The sequence below is a fragment of the Agelaius phoeniceus genome, chromosome 33 (assembly GCF_051311805.1).
Source record: "Agelaius phoeniceus isolate bAgePho1 chromosome 33, bAgePho1.hap1, whole genome shotgun sequence".
Lineage (NCBI taxonomy): Eukaryota > Metazoa > Chordata > Aves > Passeriformes > Icteridae > Agelaius > Agelaius phoeniceus.
In genome coordinates, this window is record NC_135297.1 from 76,040 (window position 1) to 102,923 (window position 26,884).

Consider the following 26,884-nt stretch of genomic DNA (forward strand, 5'->3'; position numbering starts at 1 on the left):
CATCCCCAAACCCCCACCCTGGCTCTCTGTCAAGCACTCAGCCTCCCATCCCCTCCATCCAGAAGTTTCAGTCCAAGTCGTTGAGTGATTAGCCAGAGGCCAGGGGTCAGCCCCCCAAGCCTTGCCCCATACGCTGTCCTGTATGTCCATCCCCCAGCATCCATCCCTTAGGGTCACTTAATGACCCTTTATCTCCTTTCGGTTTCCACCTCCCTTTAAATGTAACCTTGGCACATCTCCCAGGGCTCTCGGCAGGAGCCCCCTGAGGTGCAGGAGCTCCTCTGGGACTCCTAATAAAACCTTGGATTAACCCCTGCTAAGAGTCGGCCCTTTATCTTCTACCGCTGTCTCTGGTGTCTCTGCTGCTGCAAAGGCGCCAGCCCAGGTGCCCTCAGCACCCTCGGGGCACACACAGAGAGTGTCTGCCCCCAGCCCAGGTGCCCTCAGCACCCTCGGGGCACAGAGAGTGTCTCCCTGCCAGCCCAGGTGCCCTCAGTACCCTCGGGGCACAGAGAGTGTCTGCCCCCAGCCCAGGTGCCCTCAGTACCCTCGGGGCACAGAGAGTGTCTGCCCCCAGCCCAGGTGCCCTCAGCACCCCTCGGGGCACACACAGAGAGTGTCTGCCCTCAGCACCCTCAGGGCACAGAGAGTGTCTCCCCCCAGCCCAGGTGCCCTCAGCACCCTCAGGGCACAGAGAGTGTCTCCCCCCAGCCCAGGTGCCCTCAGCACCCTCGGGGCACAGAGAGTGTCTCCCCCCAGCCCAGGTGCCCTCAGTACCCTCGGGGCACAGAGAGTGTCTGCCCCCAGCCCAGGTGCCCTCAGCACCCTCGGGGCACAGAGAGTGTCTCCCCCCAGCCCAGGTGCCCTCAGTACCCTCGGGGCACAGAGAGTGTCTCCCCGCTGTGGGCCGTGTCGGGGCTGCCGACTCGGGCCTGGCCGAGGGTTACTGAGAGGCTCGCACAAACCCACTCGGCCGCTGATTGAAGTGGTGTTTGAGGGTCCTCCAGGACAAGGGAGGAGATGAGAATCTTGACTCCCCCTTTCAGAAGGCTGAAATATTATTGTATGATCTCTATTATATTAAAAGAAGATGAGATATTAGAACTATACTAAAAGAGCAAGGAGACATCAGAAAGCTGGAAAGGAATGAATAATAAAAACCTGGGACTGCTCACAGCCCGAACACCGCTGGACCATGATTGGTCATCAAGTAGAAACAATGCACAGGAGACCAATCCAAGATGCCCCTGTTGCTAAACCATCTCCAGCCCACACTCCACAGCCAGCAGATCGTTATTGGTTCCATTTCTGTTCTGAGGCTTCTCAGGAGAAAAAACCCAGGAAAAGGATTTTCATCAAACACGTCAGTGCCAGGTGATGGCACAGGCAGCATGGGCTGGCCGAGGTCACTGTGTCATCCCTGCCAGCCCAGGTGTCACAGCAAGGAGGAGAGAGTTCACCCTGTGCTCAGCCTGCAATACAGAGCAATACAACACAACACACATATTAACACAAGATGATAACCTTTTTCTGTTTCCATTACATGTGGATTTATTGTTACAGGACACCCAAAACAACAAAAGCACACAAAAAACAACAACACTCATCTACCATTAACACCCCCTTCAAATGACACACAAACTCACCATCCCTCTCATCACAACTGCTAAATTACACCCCAGCAATCATTGGTCCTTGGGAACGTGGTTCCCAGGAGCCTCCAAAAAATCCTCCTGCCCGACAAGAACCCCGGTCCCTGGACGGTCTGCGCCCAAACTTTGGCAATGAACGTCGCCTCGCTGACCGACCGGGACCGGGGAAAAAAAAACCCAGCCGGGGGGAAAAAAAAAAGAAAAAAAAAAACCAGCCGGGGGGGGGGGGGGTAAACCCGGCTGGGGATTTTTTACTCTAAATTTACAAATGAGTTGAAAAACCTGAAAAGCAAAAGTCACACACACAAGGTTAAATCCAGTCAGCATGCGCTCACACACGCAGAGACGAGCAGACACAGACAGACACGTGCTCTCACACACGCTCACGCACTCCTCCCATTTAAACATTCCCTGCGGCTCTTCCTCGAGACACTGAAGAAGGCGGTTCCACGCTTCTTCTGCTGCCACTCCTCAACGTCAAATGGCAGATTCTGGGGAAATCAGTAGCCTTGGGGACCTGTGAGATGACAGGAAGCGGTCGATGAGTGGCTGACAGCTAGGACTTGTCCCCGCTCTGGACCAATAAGTTTTCTACCCAAAATCCCATAAAAGACAGATGAACAGTAAAGTTTTTACAACTGTTCTATCTCACTGTGACTACGTGCCAGGGCAGGGTAGCTCCGACCATAAGTGGTACAACATGAGTACACACAATAAAAGCAGATGCATACAGTGCAAGTGTACATGGAGTGTAAGTACATACAATATATGCCAGCATAGGTACACACAATATAAGTACATACAGTATAAGCCAGCATAGGTACACACAGTGTAAGTACATACAGTATAAGCCAACATAGGTACATGCAATGTAAGCCAGGACTTGAGGTAGCTCTCTGGAAGATTAACTCTTGAGCCCTATACCCCTTGGGAAGATGGAACCTATAGAACTCCTGCAGTCACGTGAGGAGGGTGTAAGATGCTCTCTCAGGAAGTCCAAGAGAATGGCATGGAAAAAAAGGCACTACCAAAGCCGGTAGTGAGAAGGAAGATGGATGAGAGCATCTTGTCCCTGTGAGACATTCCTGTCACAAAGAGTAAAAATGTAAAGATGCCGGAATAAGGGATATCCGGAAAGGAACGTGAGTAGAACGCAGGCGATGTGGCACAGAATAGTGCCGATAAAGCATCGAGACATAACAAAGGCCTGTGACACGGAAGACGATGGACACAGACTACATAACACAGACACGGACAACATAACACAGACACAGATGACATAACACAGATACAAGTGACAACTGCCTGGCACTGTCCCCGTAGGGACCCGAGATTCCTAGCACAAGATGAGCCAGAGGCTGACGATGCCAAAGGAAAGGAAGCCCTATGACGAGAGCACGTGATGATGAAATGGAACTCGTCAAAAGAAGTTAGTGCCGAAGCAGTTAAGAGGATGCTCGAGAGGCTCGGCGAGCCTAGAGAAGGAAGCCGACTGCCGGGTGACCGTGGCCGTGGCTCCGGACGTGAAGGCGAGCTCCTCGGGGGAAAGATGCGTGACGACGTCGAGTCGAGGGAGGCGGACGACGCAAAGTACATGAAAATGTGGAGATGGGTCGGAACTGCCCTGCCTGGCAAAGGCTCTGGCGAGGCTGAGGGGAAACCCTCTCCCTTTACTTCCAGAGAGCCCACCCCGCTACAGACCTCTCCGCTAAGCTGACATCAAATTGCCTCCTGTGAGAGTAAAGGCTTTTCCCAGCCACTGGCCCCAACACTTAGCTTTTGGAAGAGGAGCGGACAAAATCCATCCTCAGTCGGACGTGGAGATGCTCTCCGTGTGTGCTTCGGTGCTGCCACTTCCAAGCTTGGGCTACGAGCCTCCTCAGAGTACCTGAGACAAAACAGAAAAGGTGACTATTGCCCTCAACAACAGTAATCCCCGGGACTCCTCCGCGCCACTGCCCCGGCTCACCTCAAATCTTGATTTGACTCTGAAGGGTGCCCGGAAGATGCCTGCGAAGAGAAAAGGTACATGCTTAGCGTGCTGCTGCATAACATTCACCTATGAGTCAGCCTGCCTAAATGCCGACTCACCTGCCCTCCTCTGTTCCTTGGCGTGCCTAGGGCAGCACCTGCAATGAAACAAAGCAGAAAAGCAGGCTGAGATACCGTGAAAACACAACCTCCCAAATCTGACAAGGATGCCACACCAATACCTTAAGCCTGCACACACCTGGCATGGGCATGCTCGGCCAGGAGAGAGGGCAAGTGGACCATCTAAAATAAAAAAACAAGAGGAGATGCTTAGAGCTGCACCAAAACTGAGACCTCAGCAATAACAACTGCTTCTGTACGCTACTCAATGCTCACCTCGCCCACTCGGCCTTGACTGCTGCTCTCGGCCTTGACTTCCTAAAAAGAGAGACAAAGAACAATGCTGTAACAGCCACCATTTAGGTTTCCTCTGCAGAGACAAATGGTGACTGACCTGCTCGGGGCAATCCCCTCACCTGGGAGGGGGGCTCTGCCCTGGATTTTATCCTTCTGCATCTGAAAGAAAGTTAGGACAAAAGTCAAAGGGCTGCAGGATAACTTAAGAGCTCCAGATATCCTGTGTGCATCTACAAATCCCACCTAGACTCCAACTACACCCCACATTACAAACTCCAAGTCCCCGGGACTTCTCCTATTGCACCGGGCTATGCAGCAGGGCAGAGCAGCTCCGGCACAAATGTGTGTGCAGACACCCGTGACACAGGACAGGACGTGACAGACAACGGGGACACAACACGGACAGAAATCTCCTGGCAAGGAAAATGGCTGCGAGGACTGAGAGAATGCAAAAGGGGATGACCAAGGGGAGACGATGGTGAGCTGATGAGGCTCAGAGAAACCTGGAGGAACAAGATGCTAACCGAATGATTTATTCCAAGAACTGCAAAGATGGATGCCCGAGAATCCTACGGCCAGAAGCCTCCACCTGCCCTCACATTCTTACAAGTCCTAGTCCGCCATAATGGATCCTGGCGGGGCAGAGCTGCCCATACAGCTCAGAACAAGACCTGAAAAGACACCTGACCGGATGCTGCTAAAGAGACAAGAGAGTCTGATGCCTGTCTGAGCTCCTGAGGCCAAAGTTCTATGGCCTGGGTGCCAGGCCGAGGAATGCAGAGATGATAGATGCTAACAATGATGCCAGGGTTTCTGACAGGCCCCTCCAAGGCCTAAGATAAAAGACATGACATATCCAAACACACATAACACACAAAAGACAAGTGACACGATACACACCGGGACTGCTCTGCCCTGCGCACCTCAGCACTGGGACCCAAAGTCAGGCTTTGCTTTTATGGGGCCTAAGGGGCCGCTTCAGGGACAGCCCCCACCTCCAAAGGGGACTCAAAAACCCCTCCCAGTAATTCCCAAACCAGCACCCTGCTTTCATCCCCCCTGTGGGTCATGGCCCTCTACTTATCTCTCGCACAGCTGGGGACGCCGGTCTCAGGTGCAAAGAAAGGCCACCTCGCCGGCTGGGAAGCTCCTGCTGGCCCCAGGCTGGTGTCTCTCACACAGCTGTATTAAAGAAAACCAAACATCAGTGCCCGATCTTGGCAGCCCATCGGCCAAAACCCCACAAGTCTGCTACTCACCCTTCTCCTAAGAACGCTCAGCTGCTCGGGCCGCACACGTCGGGCACGCTCGGAGACAGAGGCCGTCGTCACGGGGGGTGCCTGGGGTAAGAGGAGAGGAGGTGATTTGGCATGGCTGAAACCTGAGGGGAACCTCGCTCCTCCCCCCTACATCCCCGACTCAACACAACTCCTTGGCAGCTGCCCAAGGCCACCCGGATGGCACCTTTAAATAGAAAAGTTCAGGGGTTCCTCACCCGGTCCTGGAATGCATCCACAGGGCTCACACGTGCAGGGAACCCGGTGCATCCGCCGGCTGGTGACGGGGGCTTGGCAGGCTCCGAGTGCATTGCCTAAACCACAAAAAAGAGAATGGAAGCTTAGAGCTGCACCAGAAACTGAGACCTGAGCAATAACAGCTACTTCTCTCCGCGGCTCACCTTGACTGCTGGTATCCAGATTTACTTCCTAAAAAGAAAGACAAAGAACAGAGCTGTAACAGAGTCACCACGTACACTTCTGCTGCAGAGACAAATGGTGCCTCACCTGCTCGGGGGAAACCACTCACCCAGGATGGGGCCCTCTGGCACAGATTTAATCCATCTGAATCTGAAAAAAAAGTTAGGACAAGAGTCAAACTGTTGCAGGATAACTTAAGAGCTCCAGATATCCTGTGTCCATCTACATATCCCACCTAGAGTCCAACTACACCCCACATTACAAACTCCAAGTCCCCAGGACTTCTCCTATTGCACCAGGCTATGCGGCAGGGCAGAGCAGCTCCAGCACAAATGTGTGTGCACACACCCGTGACACAGGACAGGACGTGACAGACAACGGGGACACAACACGGACAGAAATCTCCTGGCAAGGAAGATGACTGAGAGGACTGAGAGAATGCAAAAGAAGATGACCGAGGGGAGACCGATGGTGAGCTGATGAGGCTCAGAGAAACCTGGAGGAACAAGATGCTAACCGAATGATTTATTCCAAGAACTGCAAAGATGGATGCCCGAGAATCCTACGGCCAGAAGCCTCTGCCTGCCCTCACGTTCTTTCCAGTCCTAGTCCGCCATAATGGATCCTGGCGGGGCACAGCTGTCCACACAGCTCAGAACAAGACCTGAAAAGACACCTGACCGGATGCTGCTAAAGAGACAAGAGAGTCTGATGCCTGTCTGAGCTCCCGAGTCAAAAGTTCCATGGCCTGGCTGCCAGGCCAAGGAATGCAGAGATCGCAGATGCTAACAATGATGCCAGGGTTTCTGACAGGCCCCTCCAAGGCCTAAGGTAAAAGACATGACATATCCAAACACACATAATACACAAAAGACAAGTGACACGATACACACCAGGACTGCTCTGCCCTGCGCACCTCAGCGCTGGGACCCAAAGTCAGGCTTTGCTTTTATGGGGCCTAAGGGGCCACCTCTTAGCTACCCTCCTCTCCAGAGCCAACTCAAACCCCCCCCCCACCCCAGCCCCCTACTTTCATCCCATCTGTGGGTCACAGCCCTCTACTTATCTCTGGGACAGCTGGGGATGCGGGTCCGTCTCAGGTGCGAAGAAAGGCTGCCTCATCAGCTGGGAAGGTCCTGCTCTTACCAGGCTGTTGTCTCTTAGACAGCTATAGTAAAGAAAACCAAACATCAGTGCCTGATCTTGGCACCACATCAGCCAAAACCGCACACGTCTGCTACTCACCGTGCTCCTAAGAGGGCCCGGCTCCTCGGGTCGCACGCTTCGGCTGCGCTCAGAGGCTGATGCCATCGTCACGGGGTATGCCTGGGTTGAGAGGACAGGAGCTGATGAAACCTGAGCGGACCCTGGCTCCTCCTCCCTCCTTCCCCAACTCACCACAACTCCTCTGTGGTTCCTGATGGCTACCTGGAACACAGGGCTGGCGAGAGCGGCAAACCCGGTCCGTCGGCCCGTTGGGGATGGGAGCCTGGCGTGCTCCGAGCGGATGGCCTAAGGCACAAAAACGAGAATGGAGACTTAGACTTGCCCCAGGAATTCAGACCTCAGCAACAAGAAAGGCTACTGCTCACTGCTCACCTTGCTCTCCTGAACTTGACTGATGGGATCCAGCTATACTTCCTAAAAATAAAGACAAAAAAAAAAAGCTGTAACAGGGTCACCCTTGACACTCCCCCTGCACACACAAATGGTGACTGACCTGCTTGTAGGAACCCCCTCACCCAGGATGGGGGGCTCTGCCATGGATGCAATGCATCTGCACCTGAAAGAGAGTTAGAACATATGTCAAACACCTGCAGAAAATCTCAAAAGCTGCAAACACCTTATATCAACCTAGGAATAGCATCTAGCGTCCAAGTCCAGCCCACATTACAAACTCCAAGTCCCCGGGACTTCTCCTATTGCACCAGGCTATGCGGCAGGGCAGAGCAGCTCCGGCACAAATGTGTGCAGACACCCGTGACATGGGACAGACAGGACACGACAAACAATGGGCACACAACACAGACAGAAATCTCTGGGCAAGAAGGATGACTGCGAGGACTGAGAAGATGCCAAAAGAGATGACTGAGGTGAGAGCGATGGCAAGCTGACGAGGCTCAGAAAACACTGAAGGAAGAAGATGCTGACTGAATGATTTATTCCAAGAACTGTAAAGATGAATGACCAAGAATCCTCTCCCTGTCCTCGCCTTCTTTCAAGTCCTAGCCCACCATAATGGATCCTGGTGGGGCATAGCTGTCCATACAGCTCAGAACAAGACCTGACAAGACATCTGACCAGATGCTTCCAAAGAGAGAACTTTTGACTGGGGAGCTCAGACAGGTATCAGAATCACATCTACAGCCTGGGTGCCAGGCCTAGGAATGCAGAGATCACAGATGCTAAGAATGATGCCAGGGTTTCTGATAGGCCACTCCAAGGCCTAAGATAAAAGACACGAGATACCCAAACAACATAGAATGCATGATAGACAAGTGACACGAGACAAACCGGAACTGCTCTGCCCTGTGCACCTCAGCACGGTGATCAACAGCGACGCCTTTCCTTTACGGGGCCTAAGGGGCCGCTTCTTGGGCATCCCCATCTCCAAAGCTGAATCAAAAAGCCCTCCCGGCGATCATGACCCAGAACCCGCTGTCCCCCCTTCTGTGGGTAGTAGCCATCTACTTATCTCTCGGACAGGTGGGCAGGCTGATCTGCGTCGGGTGCCAAAGAAAGCGGATGCGCCGTCTGCGAAGTCCCTGCTGACACCGGGCTATTGTCTCTTAGTCTGCCAAGAGAAACAAAACCAAATGTGAGGGCACAATCTTAGCAGCACAGCAGCCAAAACACAACAACTTTGCTACTCACCCTTCTCCTAAGAATGCCCGGTTCCTCAGGCCGCACGCTTCAGGCTTGCTCGGAGGCCGACGCCATGGTTGCAGGGCGCACCTGGCTTGGGTGGAGACAAGGTGATTTGGTACTGCTGAGACCTCAGCAGAGCCTCGCCCCTGCTCCCTACCTCCTGCACTCACCCCACCTCCTCTGCCATTCCTGAGGGCTACCTGGATGGGACCGTGAAATAGAGAATTTGAAGGCTTCATCATCACGGCATCCTGTAATGCCTCCACAGGGCTCACATTTGCAGGAAACCCGGTGCATCGGCCGGCTGGTGACGGGGGCCGGACACGCGCTGAGTCGATTGCCTAAATTGCACAAACGAGAATGGACACTTAGAGCTGCACCAGAGAGTGAGACCTGAGCAATAACAACTGCTTCTGTACGCTACTCAGTGCTCACCTCACCCACTCAGCCTTGACTGCTGCTCTCGGCCTTGACTTCCTAAAAATAAAGACAAAGAACAGAGCTGTAACAGAATCATCATTTACACTTCTGCTGCAGAGAAAAATGGTGCCTCACCTGCTCGGGGGAAACCACTCACCCAGGATGGAGCCCTCTGGCACACATTTAATCCATCTGAATCTGAAAAAAAAGTTAGGACAAGAGTCAAACTGTTGCAGGATAACTTAAGAGCTCCAGATATCTTGTGTCCACCTACAAATCCCACCTAGAGTCCAACTACACCCCACATTACAAACTTCAAGTCCCCGGGACTTCTCCTATTGCACCAGGCTATGCAGCAGGGCAGAGCAGCTCCGGCACAAATGTGTGTGCAGACACCCGTGACACAGGACAGGACGTGACAGACAACGGGGACACAACACGGACAGAAATCTCCTGGCAAGGAAAATGGCTGCGAGGACTGAGAGAACGCAAAAGGAGATGACCGAGGGGAGACCGATGGTGAGCTGATGAGGCTCAGAGAAACCTGGAGGAACAAGATGCTAACCGAATGATTTATTCCAAGACCTGCAAAGGTGGATGACCGAGAATCCTCTACCTGTCCTCGCCTTCTTTCAAGTCCTAGTCCGCCATAATGGATCCTGGCGGGGCAGAGCTGTCCATACAGCTCAGAACAAGACCTGCAAAGACACCTGACCGGATGCTGCTAAAGAGACAAGAGAGTCTGATGCCTGTCTGAGCTCCTGAGCCCAAAGTTCTATGGCCTGGGTGCCAGGCCGAGGAATGCAGAGATCGCAGATGCTAACAACGATGCCAGGGTTTCTGACAGGCCCCTCCAAGGCCTAAGGTAAAGGACATGACATATCCAAACAACACATAATACACAAAAGACAAGTGACACGATACACACCGAGACTGCTCTGCCCTGTGCACCCCAGTTCTGTCATCAAAAGTGGCGCTTTCCTTTTATGGGGCCTAAGGGGCCGCTTCATGGACGCCCCCATCTCCAAAGGAGACTCAAAAACCCCTCCCGGTGGGTCCCTACCCTGCGCCCTGCTTTCATCCCCTCTCTGGGTTGTACCCCGCTACTTATCTCTCGCACAGCTGGGGATGCCGGTCCGTGTCAGGTGCAAAAAAAGGCAGCCTCGACATCTGGGAAGTTCCTGCTGGCACTGTTGTTCAACAACTTCCTGTTGTTTCTTAGTGAGCTACATGAAAGAAATGCAAATATTAATGCATGATCAATGCAGCACACTGGCCAAAACCCAACAATTCTGCCACTCACCATTTTCCCAAGAATGCCCGGCTCCTGGGGCCGCACCCTTCGGCCACGCTCCAAGGCTGATGAAAAAACAGGAACGGATGCTTAGAGTTGCACTGGAAAGTGAGACTGGAGCAATAACAACTGCTTCTGGACGCTACTCAATGCTCACCTTGCCCACCTCACCTTGACTGCTGATATCCAGCTTTACCTCCTAAAAAGAAAAAGAGCAGTGCTGTAACAGATTCACACTTTACACTCCCCCTGCAGAGACCAACTGTGACTGACCTGCTCGGGGGAACCTCCTCACCCGGGATGGGTGGATGGTTTTTGCCCTGGATTTTATCCTTCTGCGTCTGAAAGAAAGTGAGGACAAAAGTCAAAGGGCTGCAGGATAACTTCACAGCTCCAAATATCTTCTGTCTATCTAGGAATATCATCTAGAGTCTGGCAACGCCCCACAAACTGCAAGTCCCTGGGACTTGTCCTGTTGCAGCGGGCTATGCGGCAGGGCAGGGCAGGGCAGCTCCGGCACAAATATGCGCAGACACCCGTGACACGGAACGTGACAAACAGGGGGACAACAAACACAACACAGCATGCTTGTGGTGAGGGCCTCGAGGGGAAAAGGCAAAAGGGACCCCAAAGACACGCTAGGTAACACGGTACGCCGGACAACACGACGTGGACCGGAACTGTTCTGCGCTGCCCGCCTGAAAGCTGCCATCAAAAGTAGAGCCTCTCCCTTTAGATGTCCTAAGAGGCCCCTTGGAGAAGATTGCTTTTCCCTCTGCTAATTTTTAAATCTGTCCCAGGAACTCCCAACCCGCTACTCTCCCATCATCCCATCTCCAGGCCGTGGCCCTGACTTATCTTTTGGATGATCGGTGATGAGGGTCCACGTTGCACCTGAAATGAGTCTGCCCTGGAGGGCCTCGTGATTGCCTGTTAGCCTCTCGGTCAGCTACAATAAAGAAAAACAAAACCAAAGTATGAGTACAGAGTTGTGTGGGCCAAATCCCAGCGAGTCAGATACTTGCCCTCTCCTGAGTGTGCCTGGCTCCTTCAGGCTCCACCTTCATCCTGATTCCAAGGCTGTGCCCATTATTGTGAGTGACACCTGGGTTAGAGAAAGGCAAAGTGAAATGGCATTCCTGTGAGTGCAGTGGATGACCTTGTGTGCTGTAAGACGTGTGAATGCCTCTGCTCGGCTTCTAAAAGGCCTTGGGTGGGGGGCTCAAATAGACACCCTTTCTCACCCTGCTGCCTTCAAAACCACCCCCCCAACAATAACCCCTAACCGGATACCTGCTCAGCCTCCCTCTCCCAGTCACAATCCTCAACTCACCTGAAGCCTCAATCTCAAACATCATCTTGGACACTGGGCAGATCCCTCTTGTGACACGATGAATCTGCTGAAAAGTGTTGTAGTTGACACAACCTGGAGCCTCTAGAAGCTGCACTCTTCCTAAAAGAAATACAAAACAAAATAAGAACAAAACCAGAAATTACAAATGCACTTTACCACCCCTAAACACAAAACCCAAAATCATGAACTTAAATACTCCCTATATTCCCTGCTGTTTTCTTCACAGTATCTTCAAAGCCTCTGTTGCTTTAGATGCCCAGAAACACCTGCTGAAAACAAGCTGAGAGAAGCTGAAAAAGCCTCTTACCTGAAATGAGAGGAGAGCTGTGATCCCAGCACATCCCAGAGGGGGAATGAAGGCCCTGAGCAAAGGCTGGGGTTAATATACCCCTGATGGTGCCCGCCTCTCGTTCCCATGGCACCCAGGAAAAGGGAGGGGGCCAATCCCACCGGGTATAAAAACCCTCAGAGTGCCTGCAGGTGTTTGGCTCCTCTGACTCGAGTTCAAGGTGAGCAAAGGGCTTGTTATAGAAGGAAACTCTCCAGAAGAATAACAGCACTTTCTTTTTTGCAACAACTACTTGGAGCAGAAGAACAGAAATCTGGTAAGACATAAAACTTTGTGTTGAGATTACATAACTAGATAAATTGGGTGATTTGCTCTTAACTCACATAATTATTCCTTGGTGATGGTACTAAGTAGAAGATCACGTGTGACTAAGAAGAATACTAATGATGTAAACAGTCTAAGTCTCCTTGGGACTCCTAATTCGGCCTATCTACATTATAAACAAAAATAAGAAAAAGAAAAGTCTCCTGGGCAGCATAAGGGTTAAGTGCGTGCCAGGCTCACCCTGCTCTGAGATAGCTGGTCCAAAGGCACAGAAAGAAGTGCCCAGAAATGAATATCTAAGTCCTTCACATGCTGAAAAAGACAGAGCTTCCTTTAAGTGAACCCACAAAAATAAGAAACCAGCGCAACTGGCTCCACTGTAACTGATAAAATGGCAAATAAACCAATTCTGCCCTTTAATTTATTCTCCAAAATATTGTGGAAAGAAGAGTTCTTCTCAATTTGAATCCCTCCAGCACTGGAAAAAGAGAAACTTTTCCCGCAGTGCATACCCTTAGCAAGGAGGGACAGCTGGGGAAGGTTGGCACTTCAGGCTCACAAGGCAGCAGGACTTTGCGGTGGTGGCAGTTTGGGTCTGGGAGGCACCAGGTGCAATGCACCACGTTCAGCTGCAGCCGGCCGCGCCGGGCCACGGGCCCCGCAGCACCAGCGCCGAGCCCCGGGTCCCGCAGCACCAGGGCCGCTCCGCAGCACCAGCGCCGAGCCCCGGGCCCCGCAGCACCAGCGCCGGGCCCCACGCCCCGCAGCACCGGCCCCGCGGCACCAGCGCCGGGCCCCGCGCCCCGCAGCACCAGCGCCGAGCCACGGGCCCCGCAGCACCAGCGCCGCTCTGGGCCACGGGTCCCGCAGCACCAGGGCCGCCCCGGGCCCCGCGGCACCAGCGCCGCCCCGCGGCACCAGCGCCGCCCTTTCCCTGGCACACAAAACCGACCGGGCTCCCGATGGCAGACTGCAGGAGACGCTTCCTTGCGCTGGGGTTTGGCTCCTATCAGTCCCCTATCTGTTGCTTATCAGTGTCTTTTCAGTCTCTCTTATTAGTTCCTTATCTGTCCCTTATCAGTTTCTTATCAGTGTCTTTTCAGGCTCTCTTATCGGTCCCTTATCAGTCTCTTATCAGTTCCCTATCATTCTCCGTGGTGTTGCTCCTCTGGGTGGAAAGCTGTTTTTAATTTTACTTCTTGATTTACTCGTCTGACTTGTTATCAATAAGTGTAATGAACAACCCTAATAAGTAATTAATAACCTTAAGAAGTAATTAATAACCCTAATTGGAGCCAGTTTTGGGCAAAACAAGGGTGTTTGGGGCTGGGTTTGGCAGGGAGGATTTTTGGGGTGTCTCAGAAAGGGGGGCACGGGGAACTTCCCGGGAGGGAGGTTTGGGGAGTTGAGGGTTCTTGGAGGGATCTGGGGGTCACTCAAGGGTTATGGGGTCCCTGAGGGGTTTTGGGGACCCCAGGCCAAGAGGCTTGGGGGGCTCCAGGGTGTTTTGGGGGGTTTTCTGTGGAATTTGGGGTCACCGTGTGCTCTGGGGGGAGTTGAGGGTTTCTGGGAGCAATCTGGGGATCCCTGACGGGTTTTGGAGGTTCCTGAAGGGTTTGGGGGTTCCTGAGGGGTTTTGGGGACCCCAGGCCAAGAGGCTTGGGGGTCTCCAGGGTGTTTTGGGGGGTTCTCTGCGGAATTTGGGGTCGCCGGGGGGTCAGGGGGAGCCGAAAGAAGAGCGGGACCCCAGGGCTCGAACAAACCGCCTTTATTGGGGAGGGGGCGCCCACAAAAAGGGGGGAGGTCCCCCCCTCATCGGGAGGGGGCCCCCCAGCAGCCCCCCCTGCAGGGGCACCCGCAGCCCCTCGGGAAGGGGGGCGAGGAGGGGGAGCCCCCTCCCCATTCGGGGCGGCGCCGCTTGGGGGGCTGGTGGCAGCAGCGGGGCGGCTCGCGACACGGCATGTCGCGACAGAGAGGGGGCGGGGCGCGGTGGAAAGGGTCGCGACAGGGCCGGGCGGCGTGCTGGTGACAGAGGCGGTCCCGGCGCCGGGCCGTGTCGCAGCAGAGCCGGCAGTGGCAGCAGCATCGGGACCGTTCCGTCATGTTCTGGGGGGCTCCGGGGGGCTCCGGGCTCCAGGGGCGGGGGTCCCGGGAGGGCCTGGGGGCGGCCGGGGGGTCGCAGGGGGGCGCCGCGCTCCAGAGCTGGTGGGTCCGGGGGGATCTGGGGGGGTCTAGAGGGGGCCGGGTGGGATCTGGGGAATCCCAGAGGGGTCTGGGGGCGTCTGGGGGGTCCCACGGGGGTCTGGGGGCATCCAGCAGGGCCCGGGGGGGCTCCGGGTTCCAGAGCTGGGGGGTTCGGGGCGGCCTGGGGGTGTCCAGGATGGCTGCGGGCAGCTCCGGGCTCCAGGGTCTGGGGTCCCACGGGGGTCTGGGGGGGTCCCAGAGGGGTCGGGGGGGGTCCGGGGGGGCCTTGCGGGGCTCCGGGCTCCAGATGTGGGGGGCTCGGGAGGGTCTGGGGGGGGTCGGGGGGGCTCGGGCGACATCCCAGAGGAGACTGGGGGGGGTTCGGGGGCAACCCCAGGGGGGTCTGGGGGCGGCCCAAGGGGACCCGGACGGGGCCGGGGGGTCCCAGGGGGTCTCGGTTCGCCAGAATCTGGGGGCGCGAGGGGCTCTGGGGGCGCGGGGGGCTCTGGTTTGGGGGGGCCCCGCGGGGGGAGGGTCTGGGCTGAAGGCTGGGTGGGCGATGGGGGTCCAGCCTTCATCCCCCGCCCCCTCCTCATCCTCCTCCTCCTGCTGGGGAGGGGGCTGGGGGCATCTCCAGAAGGGCGAGGGCGGCGGCAGGAGCCCCCCGGGGCCAGCCCAGGGCTGGGGGAGCTCCCCGGGGGTCTCATCCTCCTCATCCTCGGCCGAGCTCCACGAGAACGGGTTCTGGGGGTGGGGGGGGGGTCAGTACAACCCCCCCGGGACCCCCAAAAAAGGGTGAGATCCCCCTCGGGACCCCCCCCCCCCAAAACAGGGTGAGACCCTCCCGGGACACCCCAAAACAGGCTGGGACCCCCCCCCTCAGAAAACAGGGTGGGACCCCCAAAAACAGGGTAAGACCCCCCCCCAACCAGGATGTGACCCCCCCGGGGTGGGACCCCCTGGGACACCCCCAAAACCAGGGTGGGACCCCCAAAAACAAGGTAAGACCCCCCCCCTCCAAACCGGGATGTGGGACCCCCTGGGACACCCCCAAAAACAGGGTGGGACCCCCAAAAACAGGGTAAGACCCCCCCCCCTCCAAACCGGGATGTGGGACCCCCTCCCACCCTCCAAATTCCAGACTCACCTCCCGTTCTCGGAGGGCTCCAAAAATGGGGCTGGGGGTGCGGGGGGGCAGCTGCGGGAGAGGGGAGAGCAGGTAAGGGAAAAATTGATGCAATTTTGGGCATTTTTTGGGCACTTTTGAAGTATTTTGGGGCGATTTTTGGAGTTTTTTGGGGGCACTTTTGGAATATTTTTGGGACACTTTTTGAGATTTTTCAGGGGCATGTTTGAAGCCCTTTTAGGACATTTTTGGAGCATTTTAGGGGCACTTTTGGAATATTTTTGGGGCACTTTTTGAGATTTTTCAGGGACATGTTTGAAGCCCTTTTAGGACATTTTTGGAGCATTTTGGGGGCAATTTTGAAGCCCTTTTGGGGCACTTTTGGAGGCCCTTTTGAAGCCCTTTTGGAGTTTTTTTGGGGCACTTTTGGAATATTTCTGTGGCACTTTTTGAGATTTTCAGGGACATGTTTCAAGCCCTTTTAGGACATTTTTGGAGTTTTTTGGGACATGTTTGAAGTCTTTTTGGGGCACTTTTCAAGGTTTTCTGGGACACTTTTGAAGCCCTTTTAGGGCATTTTTGGAGTTTTTTGGGGGCATTTTGGGGCACTCACTGTGTGGCCAACATGAAGTGGGCTGGGGGTCCCAGCAGGGGGGTCCCCCACCTCCCACCCCCCCAAACTGAGCACTCGTCCTGGGGGTCCCGGCCTTGCGTCTTCCTGAGGGGTCCCTGCTGGAGACAACACTTGATTGGGGGTAAAAACAAAGGTGAAAATATTTTGGGGTAAAAACAAAAGTAGAAATAGTTTGGGGTAAAAAGCTCCCTCCCCTCGGGTCGGGGGCAGTACCTGAGGGCTGGGCCGGGGTCCGGTGGGCCAGGAACACCCCCAGGTCCGGGGGTCCCTGCCGGTGGTGCCTCCTGAGCGCGGCCACGAGGCTGCGGCGCCGCTCGCCGACCAAATCCCGCCCCACAAACACCCCCAGACCCCCCAGCAGCGAGGCCAGCCCCGCCACCAGCTCCCTCAGCGCCTCGCCCGGGACCCCCCCGAGCTGGGCCCCCTCCCCAGTTCGGGGGGCCGGGGCAGGGGGTCCGTCCCCGGCGGGGCCGGGGGTCAGCAGGCGGCGGACGTCCAGCGATTTCACCTCGTGGTTGAAGAGGCCGCGGTGGCACAGGCGGTGCTGGGTAATCACCACGGGCTTGGGCGGGCCCAGGGGGCTGCCCAGGGCGAGGCCCCCCCACTGGGGGGGCTGCAGCCAGCGGTGGGGGGCCCAGGGTGGGCGGGAGCCCCTCATGGGGGGCGGCTTGGGGCCGAACTTGGCGGCGTCGCGCTCGCGTTTGGTGCGGAGCCGTTTGGGTTTGGGTTGTCTGGCAGGTTTGGGTTTGGTGCCCGGGCTCGGGAGGGGGCGGTGGGCCCGCGGTGGGACCTCACGGTGGTGGGGGTGGTGGCTCATAGTGGAAAAGCTGAGAAAAGAGAGAGGGCTTTGAGGAGTTTTACATCCAACGCAGGGTCCCCGTTATTCCCACCATGGAACCACTTGGCAATCACAGGATCCCCAATTCAGCACCCCCAGGACCGCCCCCCCCCCCCCCTTCTCCCCCCTCAGAATCCCCCAATTCCACTTCAGGACCCCCTGGATACCCCTGGGACCCCCATTTCCCCCTCAGAGTCCCCCAGTTCCACCTCAGGACACCCCATTCCCCTCAAGGACCCACTGGGTACCCCTAGGACCCACAGTTCCCCTCACGACCCCCCATTTTCCCCTCAGATACCGCCCAATATCCCCAGACCCCCTGCAGGGCCCAGAGCCCACTCCAACCCCCATTTTCCCCTCAGATCTCCCCCCACGAGCCCCTCCCGTTCCTTTCCAAGACCTGTATTCCCCCCCAGGACTCTCAATCCTCCCCAGTTCCCCCCATTTTTCCCCAATTTCGCCTCAATTTCCACACCTGCCGCGGGGCCACGTCCCCTCACGCGCCGGCGGGCGGGGCCGAGGCGGCGGCCGTTGGGGGCCAGGGCTCGCTTGAATTCTCCCGCGCTTCGCTCCGATTGGCCCGCGGGGCGAAGCGCTCGGCCTCTGATTGGCTGAGGGTGCGGGGACGGGACGAGGCAGCGCTCCGAGGGAGGGGCGGGGCCTCCCCGTGAGGGGAAGGAGGGGCGAGTCTGAGGGAAGTTCGGGAATAACGGGTGGAAATGAGGGGAAAAATGGGAAAATTAGGCAAAAAAATGGAGGAAACAGGGGAGTAATGGGGTGCAGGGAGGGGTATTTTTGGAAATTTGAGGGAAATCTGGGGGAGAACTGTGGGGAAATGGCCGTAGTGGGGTAAAGTGGGAGGAGAACAGAGAGAATGGGGAATAATGGGGGGAAATGGGGATAAAGGGGGAGAATGGGGGGAAATTGGGAGATAGCGCGGGAAAATGGGACGTGGTGGGCTAAAACTGGGAATAATGAGGGAAAATTGTGTGAAAATTTGTAATAAAACTGAAGGAAAATAGGAGAAATTGTGGAGAAAGGGAAGAAAATTGGGTAGAATGGGGGGATTTGGAGAGAATGGGAAAAATTGGGAGAAAGGAGGGGAAACAGGATATTATATAAACAGGAAACGTTGGGTATCTTGGATAATGGGGGAAACTGGGGATAGCGGGATAAAATAGGGGGAAATTTGGGATAATGGGGTAAAATAGAGGGAAAGTGGGAATTATGGGGTAAAATAGGGCAATAATGGGGTAAAATGGGGGAAACTGGGGATAACCAGGTAAAATAGGGAAAAACTGGGGATAGAATAGGGGGAAACTCAGGATAATGGGATAAAATGGAAATTTTAAGGAAAAAGGGGGTTATTTTAAGGAAAATGGGGGAAAATTTGTGATAACGGGGGCAAACAGAGGCCACATCTCATCATTTATTCACAGCTTATTAAAGATTAATTAATTCTTTATTAGCAATTCATCAGCTCCAGGCGAGGGGGGGGGTCCCCCAGTACCCCCCTTGCCCCTCACCCGCTTGGATTCGATTTATTTTGGTTTATTACCAGCGCTGCCTTGAGTTACCGAAGCGAAGCCTTTGGGGGCTTTGGGGAGGGGTCCCGTGGGACCCCCCCACCTTATTTTGGGGCGTCTTTTAAGGTTTTTCCAGGAGGCCATCGGCGGCAGGGGGGGTCCCCACGTCCTGGTAGGTGGGCTGGACCCCCCGGGAAATGTCCTCGTACATGGAGCACTCGTCCAGGTTCAGCCCCTGCCAGGGGAAATTGGGGTGGGGGGTTTGGTTAGGGGCTGAAGGACCCCCCTAATCCCCCCTTTTTCTGGGGGGCTTCCCCAAGCCCCTTTTTGGAGGGAGGGGTCTCCCCCCAAGGTCACCTCATAAAGGTTTTCCTCCTCCAAGGAGATTTTCTTGGGCTGGAGGAGCCGCTCGTTGGCCCAGCGCTTCTGGGATGGGGAAAAAGGGGTACAGGGGGGGTTTGGGGATACCCGAGGGGATTTGGGGGGAAAAAAGGGGGATACAGGGGGGTTTGGGGGGAAAAAAGGGGGTACAGGGGGGTTTGGGGGGAAAAAAGGGGGTACAGGGGGGGTTTGGGGATACCCGAGGGAATTTGGGGGGAAAAAAGGGGGATACAGGGGGGTTTGGGGGGAAAAAGGGGGTACAGGGGGGTTTGGGGGATACCCGAGGGGATTTGGGGGATACAGGGGGGTTTGGGGGAAAAAAGGGGGATACAGGGGGGTTTGGGGGATACCCGAGGGGATTTGGGGGATACAGGGGGGAATTTGGGGGAAAGAAGTGGTACAGGAGGGATTTGGGTGGTACCTTGGGGGATTGGGGAGGAATTGAGGGGGATTTGGGGTCCTGGGGGGAAAAAAGGGTACAGGAGGGTTTGGGGGATACCTGGGGGGAAAACAGTGGGTACAGGGAGGGTTTGGGGGATACCTGGGGGGATTTGGGGTCCTGGGGGGAAAACAGGGGGTACAGGGAGGGTTTGGGGGATACCTGGGGGGAATTGAGGGGGATTTGGGGTCCTGGGAGTTAACTGGGGGTCTCCAGGGGGGAAAAAAGGGGTATGGGGGGTTTGGGGGATACCCTGGGGAATTTGGGGGTCCCGGGGGGCACTGGGGGTCTCCAGGGGGCGGTTAGGGGTGGCAGGGGGCGTTTAGGGGTATCTGCACGGGGATTTGGGGGTGCCAGCAGGAACTGGGGCTGTGGGGACCGAGCCCTCAGGGAGACCAGGGCCGGAATTAGTGTCGGGGGTCGCGGCCGCCCCCTCCTCACCCTGAAGAGCAGCAGCAGCCCCGGCCCCGCCGCGCACAGCAGCAGCAGCACCCCCTGCGCCGTCAGGATCCTGTTCTTGGTGGCGTCGCCCAGCTCCAGCAACGGCACCGGCACCTCCTCTGCCGCACCAGGTGAGTCAGCCCGGCCCCAAAAGCGCCCCCAACCCCCCAGAAACGCCCCCAGACTCACCCAGCACCCTGACGAAGGTGCCGCAGGACTGCGCGGCCGCCTGGCCCCGCCACACCCGGCAGAAGTAGAGCCCGCTGTGGTTGTGCCGCAGGTGCGGGAAGCTCAGCCGGGACACACCTGGGCGCTCGTGGCTCACCTGGCGGCCGCTGCCCTCGGCCGGCACCTCCCGCGGCCAGGTGCAGCTCCAGCTGTGGCCCAGCTGGCGCCGGGGGCACACCTGCAGCCAGGTGACGTTGGCGTCCTCGGGCTCGTAGTGGCACTCGATGGACAGGGACGAGCCCAGGGGCCCCGAGCGGGACGGGGGTCCCGGCTGCACGCGGACCCCTCCCCACGAGCCGCAGATGGGGCTGGGGTCGGGGCTGGTGGGCACCGAGAGAGGGGTGGGCGACTCCGAGTGAGGGGGCACGGCCGAGGGGGGCCAGTGGGGAGGGGTCTCGCCATGGGAACCTAGGAGGGAAATGGGGAGGGGGTCATTGGGGTCTGGGGGGTCATTGATGGGTCATTGGGGAGGGGTCTCGCCATGGGAACCTGGGGGGATAATGGGGGGGGTTATTGGGGAGGGGTCTGGCGGGTCATTGGGGAGGGGTCTCGCCATGGGAACCTGGGGGGATAATGGGGGGGGTTATTGGGAGGGGTCTGGGGGGTCATTGACGGGGGGGGGTCTGGCCATGGGAACCTAGGAGGGAAATGGGGAGGGGGGTTATTGGGGAGGGGTCTGGGGGGTCCTTGAGGGGCTGGGGGTCATTGGGGAGGGGTCTGGCCATGGGAACCTGGGGGGATAATGGGGGGGGGTTATTGGGGAGGAGTCTGGGGGGTCATTGAGGGGTCATTGGGGAGGGGTCTGGCCATGGGAACCTGGGGGGATAATGGGGAGGGGGTCATTGGGGAGGGGTCTGGGGGGTCATTGACGGGGGGGTCTGGCCATGGGAACCTAGGGGCATAATGGGGGGGGGTTATTGGGGAGGGGTCTGGGGGGTCATTGAGGGGTCATTGGGGAGGGGTCTGGCCTTGGGAACCTAGGGGGATAATGGGGAGGGGGTTATTGGGGAGGGGTCTGGGGGGTCCTTGAGGGGCTGGGGGGTCAGTGGGACTCCTCTGTGGGTGGGGGTCTCGCCCAGGACCCCCTCAGGTGCCCCCAGGACCCCCCCGGCCCCCCTGGCCCTTCCCCTCCAGTTTCAGTTCCCGTTGGGCACCGGAAGCTGCGGGGGGGGTCCCAGGGAGACCCCGGCCCAGGTGGGTGGGTGGGGAACACCCTGAGACCCCAGACCCCAACCCGGTGACCCCGGAAGTGCGATCCTTGGCATCCCCAAGACCCCAGACCCAAACTGAGACCCCAGACCCAAACTGAGATCCCAGAAGTGAAATCCTTGGCATCCCCAAGACCCCAGACCCAAACTGCGACCCAGACCCCAACCCGGTGACCCCGGAAGTGAGATCCTTGGCATCCCCAAGACCCAGACCCAAACCCGGTGACCCCGGAAGTGCAATCCTTGGCATCCCCAAGACCCCAGACCCAAACTGCAACCCAGACCCAAACCCGGTGACCCCGGAAGTGCGATCCTTGGCATCCCAAGACCCCAGACCCAAACCTGGTGACCCCAGAAGTGAAATCCTTGGCATCCCCAAGACCCCAGACCCAAACTGAGACCCCAGACCCAAACTGAGATCCCAGAAGTGAAATCCTTGGCATCCCCAAGACCCCAGACCCAAACTGAGACCCCAAACCCTGACACCCCGGAAATCCTGAAACACCCAGGCCCAAATGCAGAGGCCCCGGAAGTGAGATCCTCAGGAGACCCCAGCCCCAAATCCATTACCCAGCCCGCCCCAGTGATACCTGGGAGGAAGAGAAGGAGGCTGAGGATGAGGAGGGGGCTCGGACCCCCAGTTTTGGGGGAGCCCCCCGGGTTTGGGGAGCGGCCGCCATCGGCTGCATGCACCCGGGCCCGGCAGGAGATTCGCCCCAGTGCCCCGGGGGGAGGAGGGAAATGGGGGAAACCGCCCCAAAAATCCCCTGAGACCCTGCCCCGACTCACTGGGGGTCCCCAAAATCCCCTGAGACCCTGCCCCAAAATATCCCAAAATCCCTCGGACCCTGCCCCAAAATCCCCCAGGATTTCAGGGTCTGGGGGTTTCAGGGGCTTGGGTCTGGGGGTTTCAGGGTTTGGGGTCTCAGGATTTGGGTCTGGGGGGTCTCACAGTTTGGGTCTGGGGGTTTCAGGGGCTTGGGTCTGGGGGTTTCAGGGTTTGGGGTTTCAGGGGCCCTGGGGTGTCAGGGTTTGGGTCTGGGGGTCACATCCTGTGAAAAAACGCAAATCACTTATTTTTAAAACTTTAAATAACAATAATCTGTACAATTTGAATTTGGACAATGTGGGGAGGTTGGGGGGCTCCGAGGGTCACCCGTGGGGGCAGTTTGGGGGTCCCGGGGGGGTCCCCTGGGTCCCTCCCCGCCCTTCCTGCAGGAAGCTCCGGCGGCATCGGGCACCGCCTCCATCTGCTCTGCCCGCCCCAAATACCCCAAAATTACCCCAAAATACCCAAAACACCCCCGGGACCGCCTCCATGCGCTCTGCCTGCCCCAAATACCCCAAAATAACCCCAAAATACCCCAAAACACCCCCGAGACCGCCTCCATGCGCTCTGCCCGCCCCAAATACCCCAAAATAACCCCAAAATACCCCCGGGACCGCCTCCATGCGCTCTGCCCACCCCAAATACCCCGAAACACCCCAAAATAACCCTAAACACCCCCAAGCCCGCCTGACACCGCCTTCATCCGCTCTGCCCGCTCAAAACCTTCAAAATAGCCCAAAATAACCCCAAAATACCCCCAAGCCCGCCTTCATCCACTCTGCCCGCCCCAAAACCTCCAAAATGCCCCAAAATAACCCCAAAACTTCTCAAAATATCCCAAAACTCCCCAAACTCCTCCCCCAACCCTCCGGCCCCCCAGAAAAAACCCAAAACGCCCCCAAAAACCCCAAACTCCTCCCCCAACCTCCCCGGCCCCAAAAAAAACCCAAACCCGCCCAAAACCCCCCAAACTCCTCCCCCAAGCCCTTCGCCCCGCCCCGGCCCCGCCCCCCGCCCCTCCCCCCCCATTTCCTGCTTCCCTTCCCGAGCGCGGAACCAGGTACGGGGGGGGGGGGAATGGGCGGGGGTCCGCGGCCACCCCCGAACCCCCCCGGCCCCCCCGACCCCTCCCCAAATTCCCCCCGGCCCCCCCCGGACCCTCCCCAATTCCCCCCGTGCCCCTCCCCCACCCCAGAGGCGTTTTTGGGGGGGTCCGCCCTGGCCCCCCCGCCCCGCCCCGCTCGCAGTGAGGCTCTTTGGGGCGACCCCTCCCCAAAACCGCGCGGGGGGGGGGGGGGGGCAGAGAAACCCCCCCTGAGACCCCTCCCCAAATCCTGAAACCCCTCCCCAAAAGTTACGACCGCTCCCAAAAGTTGCGAACTCCCCCCAAATTCTGAGACCCCTCCCCAAAACCGCGACCCCTTCCCCAAACCGCACGGAGGGGGCGGGGAAACCCCCTGAGACCCCCTCCCCAAATTCTGAGACCCCTTCCCAAAAGTCGCGACCCCTCCCCAAAACCGCGCGGGGGGGAGCGGGGAAACCCCCGGAGACCCCTCCCCAAATTCTGAGACCCCTCCCCAAATTCCCCGCAGGATGGAGCCGGAGGAGGGGGCCAATGGGGTGAGCGGCGCCCCCCAAGCCCGGGGGTCCTGAGAGCCCCCAGACCCCACCCCGGGGGTTCTGGGGGTCATGGGGGTCTGGGGGGGGTCTCAGGGTCGGGGGTCCTGGGGGTGTCCCGGGGATTCTGGGTGGTCTTGGGGGTCCTGGGGTCTCGGGACTGGGGCGTCTGGGGGGTCTCGGGGGTCTGGGGGTGTCCCGGGGGTCTGGGGGCGCCTGGAGCTCTGGGGGTCCCGGGAGTCTGGGGGGGTCTCAGGACTGGGGGGTTTGAGGGTCTCAGGGGTCTCGGGGTCGGGGGTCCTGGGGGTGTCCCGGGGATCTGGGGGTGCCTGGAGGGTCTGGGGGTCTCAGGACTGGGGGGTCTGGAGGGTCTCAGGTTTCTGGGGGGGTCCCGGGGGTGTCCGGGGGGTTGGGGGTCTCGGGGGTCCTGGGGGAGGTCTGGGGGGTCCCGGGGGTGTCCCCGGTGTCCCCCCCTGTGCCCCCCCCCAAACTCCCCCCAAATCGCCCCCAGCCCCCCAGCACCCACCCCCCTCCGCCCATCATCGGCGCCGAGGACGAGGACTTCGAGAACGACATCGAGCCCGTGAGTGCGGGGAGGGGTCCCTGGGGGCTCCCCCAGCCCCCCCCGGCCCTGAGCCCCCTCCCCAAACTCCCGCAGACCCCCGAGGAGGAGCAGAGCAGCCCCTTCCAGAGCCTGGAGCAGCTGCGGCAGCACCCGCTGGCCCTGGCGGCCTTCCTGCAGCACTGCGTGCTCCAGTTCGACTCCTGCCCCGTGGTGAGGGCGGCGGGGGCGCCGACCCCGAGACCCCCGACCCAAATTATGGGGGGGCTCACCAGGGTGGGGGGGCTCACCAGGGTGGGGGGCTCAGGGTAACCTCTGCTCCCCGCTCCCTGCCAGCAGGGGCTGGAGCTGGGGGAAAACTGGGGAGGGGGCTGGGGTGTTTGGAGTGTATTTTGGGGAGGGGTCTCCCATTTTGCCCCCTCCCCAGCTCTGTTACCTGCACGTGGACATGCTGAGGAGGATGAACCCCAAGGAGGGCCGGAAGCAATTCCTGGAGTTCTGCCACCTGTTCCTGGACAAGGCCGGGGTGAGAGACCCCTCCCCAAATTCACAGAGACCCCGCCCCACCTCAGCAACGACCCCCAAAATCCTGACACCCCCTCCCCAAATTCTCTGACAGCTCCTGAGGGTGCCCATCCCACACCACGTCCAGTTCGAGCTGGGTGAGTGAGACCCCCGAGCCCCACCCCAATTGGTGGCACCCCCGACCCCCTCCCCTAATTGAGGAGGGGTCTCTCTGTTGCCCCCTCCCCAGAGCGCACCCGCCCGGAGCTGCTCCCCGAGGACGCCCCTGCTCGTGGGGGGCATTGGGGGGGTCTCCTCGCTAATTGAGGAGGGGTCTCTCTGTTGCCCCGTGGTTAATTGAGGAGGGGTCTCTGTTGCCCCCTCCCCAGAGCGCACCCGCCCGGAGCTGCTCCCGAGGACGCCCAGCGCCGCTTCCTGCAGGACGTGCAGAGCCACCAGGAGCCCGAGGTCATCAGGCAGCTCCAGGACTTCCGGTGAGACCCCTCCCCAGTTTGGGTCTGGGGGCTTCATTTGGGTCTGGGGGCTCCGTCTGGGCCATGGGTCTGGGGTCCCAGGACGTGCAGAGCTCCCAGGAACCCGAGGTGCGGAAGCAGCTGCAGGACTTCGCTGAGACCCCCGAACTGGGGAGAGGGCTCCATTTGGGTCTGGGGTCCCAGGTCCAAGCATTTGGTGGGGATGACCCCGGGCGAGCTGGAGCTGGAGCGGGGTCATCCCTGAATTGAGGATGGGTCTGGGGGCTCCGTTTGGGGTCTGTTTGGATTTGGGTCTGGGGTCGCAGGTCCAAGCATTTGGTGGGGATGACCCCGGGCGAGCCGGAGCTGGCGGAGCTGGAGTGGGGTCACCCCTGAATTGAGGATGGGTCTGGGGGCTCCGTTTGGGGTCTGGGGGCTCCGTTTGGGCTCCGTTTGTATTTGGGTCTGGGGTCGCAGGTCCAAGCGCCTCATGGGGATGACCTGGGCGAGCCGGAGCTGGCGGAGCTGGAGCGGGGTCACCCCAAGGATGGGTCTGGGGGCTCTGTTTGGGCTCTGGGGGCTCCGTTTGGGCTCTGTTTGTATTTGGGTCTGGGGTCGCAGGTCCAAGCGCCTCATGGGGATGACCCCGGGCGAGCCGGAGCTGGCGGAGCTGGAGCGGAGCCGGGCCCGGGACCCCGCGGGGGCCGCGAACGCGGAGCGGCTGCTGGCAGAGAGAGTGCTGGGCAGGCTGGAGGAGATGCAGTGAGTGGGGAGGGGGCTGCGACCCCGGGAGACCCCCCCCATATTCCCCAAAGCCCCCGGGACCCCCCAGTCCCAGCTGGAGGGGATGCAGTAAATGGGGAGGGGGCTGCACCCCGGCAGAGGCAGCTGGCGGAGAGAGTGCTGGGCAGGCTGGAGGAGATGCAGTGAGTGGGGAGGGGGCTGCACCCCCGGGAGACCCCCCCAAACCCCTGAGACCCCCAGGACCCTCCATAGGAGGAGATGCAGTGAGTGGGGAGGGGGCTGCGCCCATGGGAGACCCCCCCCATATTCCCCAAACCCCCCCGGGACCCCCCAGTCCCAGCTGGAGGGGATGCAGTAAATGGGGAGGGGGCTGCGCCCATGGGAGACCCCCCCCATATTCCCCAAAGCCCCCGGGACCCCCCAGAGGGGATGCAGTAAATGGGGAGGGGGCTGCACCCCGGGAGACCCCCCCCCAAACCCCTGAGACCCCCGGGACCCTCCATAGGAGGAGATGCAGTGAGTGGGGAGGGGGCTGCGCCCACCCGGGACCCCCCCGGAAGAATCCGCGGGTAACGATTCCCCAAATCTGCGGGATTTCCCCCAAAATCGGCTCCGGAAATCCGCGGGACAGCCCGGAGCAGAGGGAACGCCCACAAGGCTGAGGGAACGCCCCTAAATTTGCATAGTCCCGCCCCAAAGCCCTGCGTGACTTCCTAAACAATATGAAAAACCGAAATTTCTGTAAAAACTCAAATTTCTGCTTAAAACCCTAAATTTCTGTAAAAACCCCACATTTCTGTAAAAAATCCCAAAACTTCTGTAAAAAAAACCCCAAACTCCTGTTAAAAAACCCAAATCCAGCGA

General features: G+C 58.4%; 4 protein-coding genes and 2 long non-coding RNA genes across 7 annotated transcripts in view; 1 reads left to right on the plus strand and 5 right to left on the minus strand.

Moving 5' to 3' along the window:
• The window catches only part of LOC143696352 (uncharacterized), a 46,524-nt gene extending 35,823 nt beyond the window's left edge, over window positions 1–10,701 (minus strand). Inside the window, exons 1-2 of the long non-coding RNA XR_013185752.1 lie at window positions 10,593–10,701; window positions 10,477–10,518 (exon numbers count right to left, since the gene is read on the minus strand). This is a non-coding gene — a long non-coding RNA (uncharacterized LOC143696352). The remainder of the gene's footprint in view (window positions 1–10,476; window positions 10,519–10,592) is intronic.
• Window positions 1,077–4,814, minus strand: LOC143696353 (uncharacterized). The gene is made up of 7 exons (XM_077192494.1): window positions 4,138–4,814; window positions 4,020–4,061; window positions 3,883–3,926; window positions 3,744–3,781; window positions 3,622–3,662; window positions 2,044–3,540; window positions 1,077–1,472 (listed from the first exon to the last, which is right to left on the minus strand). The coding sequence occupies exons 1-6, from the start codon at window positions 4,197–4,199 to the stop codon at window positions 3,372–3,374; spliced, it is 396 nt and encodes a 131-aa protein (XP_077048609.1). The 5' UTR covers window positions 4,200–4,814; the 3' UTR covers window positions 1,077–1,472; window positions 2,044–3,371.
• On the minus strand, window positions 6,773–8,920 carry LOC143696339 (uncharacterized). Of its 2 annotated transcripts, none has more exons than XR_013185745.1 (7): window positions 8,806–8,920; window positions 8,612–8,696; window positions 7,458–8,531; window positions 7,337–7,378; window positions 7,136–7,249; window positions 6,983–7,063; window positions 6,773–6,905 (listed from the first exon to the last, which is right to left on the minus strand). It is a non-coding gene; the product is annotated as an uncharacterized LOC143696339 (long non-coding RNA). The 2 variants fall into 2 exon arrangements; XR_013185744.1 differs by having other exon boundaries at window positions 8,776–8,916.
• A 432-nt stretch (window positions 10,702–11,133) lies between the features above and the next one.
• Window positions 11,134–17,597, minus strand: LOC143696309 (uncharacterized). The gene is given in 7 exon segments (XM_077192415.1): window positions 11,134–11,268; window positions 12,799–13,220; window positions 14,146–15,311; window positions 15,598–15,668; window positions 16,210–16,340; window positions 16,444–17,057; window positions 17,544–17,597. Coding segments are annotated over 6 exon segments (2,529 nt in total). The 5' UTR covers window positions 17,048–17,057; window positions 17,544–17,597.
• A 911-nt stretch (window positions 17,598–18,508) lies between these two features.
• CD79A (CD79a molecule) lies at window positions 18,509–22,069 on the minus strand. Its single transcript, XM_077192489.1, is given in 6 exon segments — window positions 18,509–18,829; window positions 18,952–19,020; window positions 19,856–19,974; window positions 20,045–20,491; window positions 21,882–21,912; window positions 21,915–22,069. Coding segments are annotated over 6 exon segments (846 nt in total). The 5' UTR covers window positions 21,981–22,069; the 3' UTR covers window positions 18,509–18,715.
• Window positions 22,070–23,334: 1,265 nt separating this feature from the next.
• Window positions 23,335–26,042, plus strand: ARHGEF1 (Rho guanine nucleotide exchange factor 1). The gene is made up of 8 exons (XM_077192416.1): window positions 23,335–23,740; window positions 24,249–24,320; window positions 24,396–24,512; window positions 24,727–24,825; window positions 24,919–24,961; window positions 25,054–25,091; window positions 25,230–25,297; window positions 25,898–26,042. The coding sequence occupies exons 1-8, from the start codon at window positions 23,714–23,716 to the stop codon at window positions 26,040–26,042; spliced, it is 609 nt and encodes a 202-aa protein (XP_077048531.1). The 5' UTR covers window positions 23,335–23,713.
• Window positions 26,043–26,884: the final 842 nt, after the last annotated feature.

What these genes read in the sequence shown, in the direction of transcription:
- LOC143696353 (XM_077192494.1), bottom strand. Translation starts at nt 4,199, where the DNA reads ATGCAGAAGGATAAAATCCAGGGCAGAGCCCCCCTCCCAGGTGAGGGG. An exon ending in CAAGGAACAGAGGAGGGCAG is followed by an intron (nt 3,663 to 3,743) that starts GTGAGTCGGCAT and finishes TTCTCTTCGCAG; the next exon opens with GCATCTTCCGGGCACCCTTC. An exon ending in GAGTCAAATCAAGATTTGAG is followed by an intron (nt 3,541 to 3,621) that starts GTGAGCCGGGGC and finishes GTTTTGTCTCAG; the next exon opens with GTACTCTGAGGAGGCTCGTA.
- ARHGEF1 (XM_077192416.1), top strand. Translation starts at nt 23,714, where the DNA reads ATGGAGCCGGAGGAGGGGGCCAATGGG. An exon ending in AGTTCGACTCCTGCCCCGTG is followed by an intron (nt 24,513 to 24,726) that starts GTGAGGGCGGCG and finishes CCCCCTCCCCAG; the next exon opens with CTCTGTTACCTGCACGTGGA. An exon ending in TGCTCCCCGAGGACGCCCCT is followed by an intron (nt 25,092 to 25,229) that starts GCTCGTGGGGGG and finishes GAGGACGCCCAG; the next exon opens with CGCCGCTTCCTGCAGGACGT.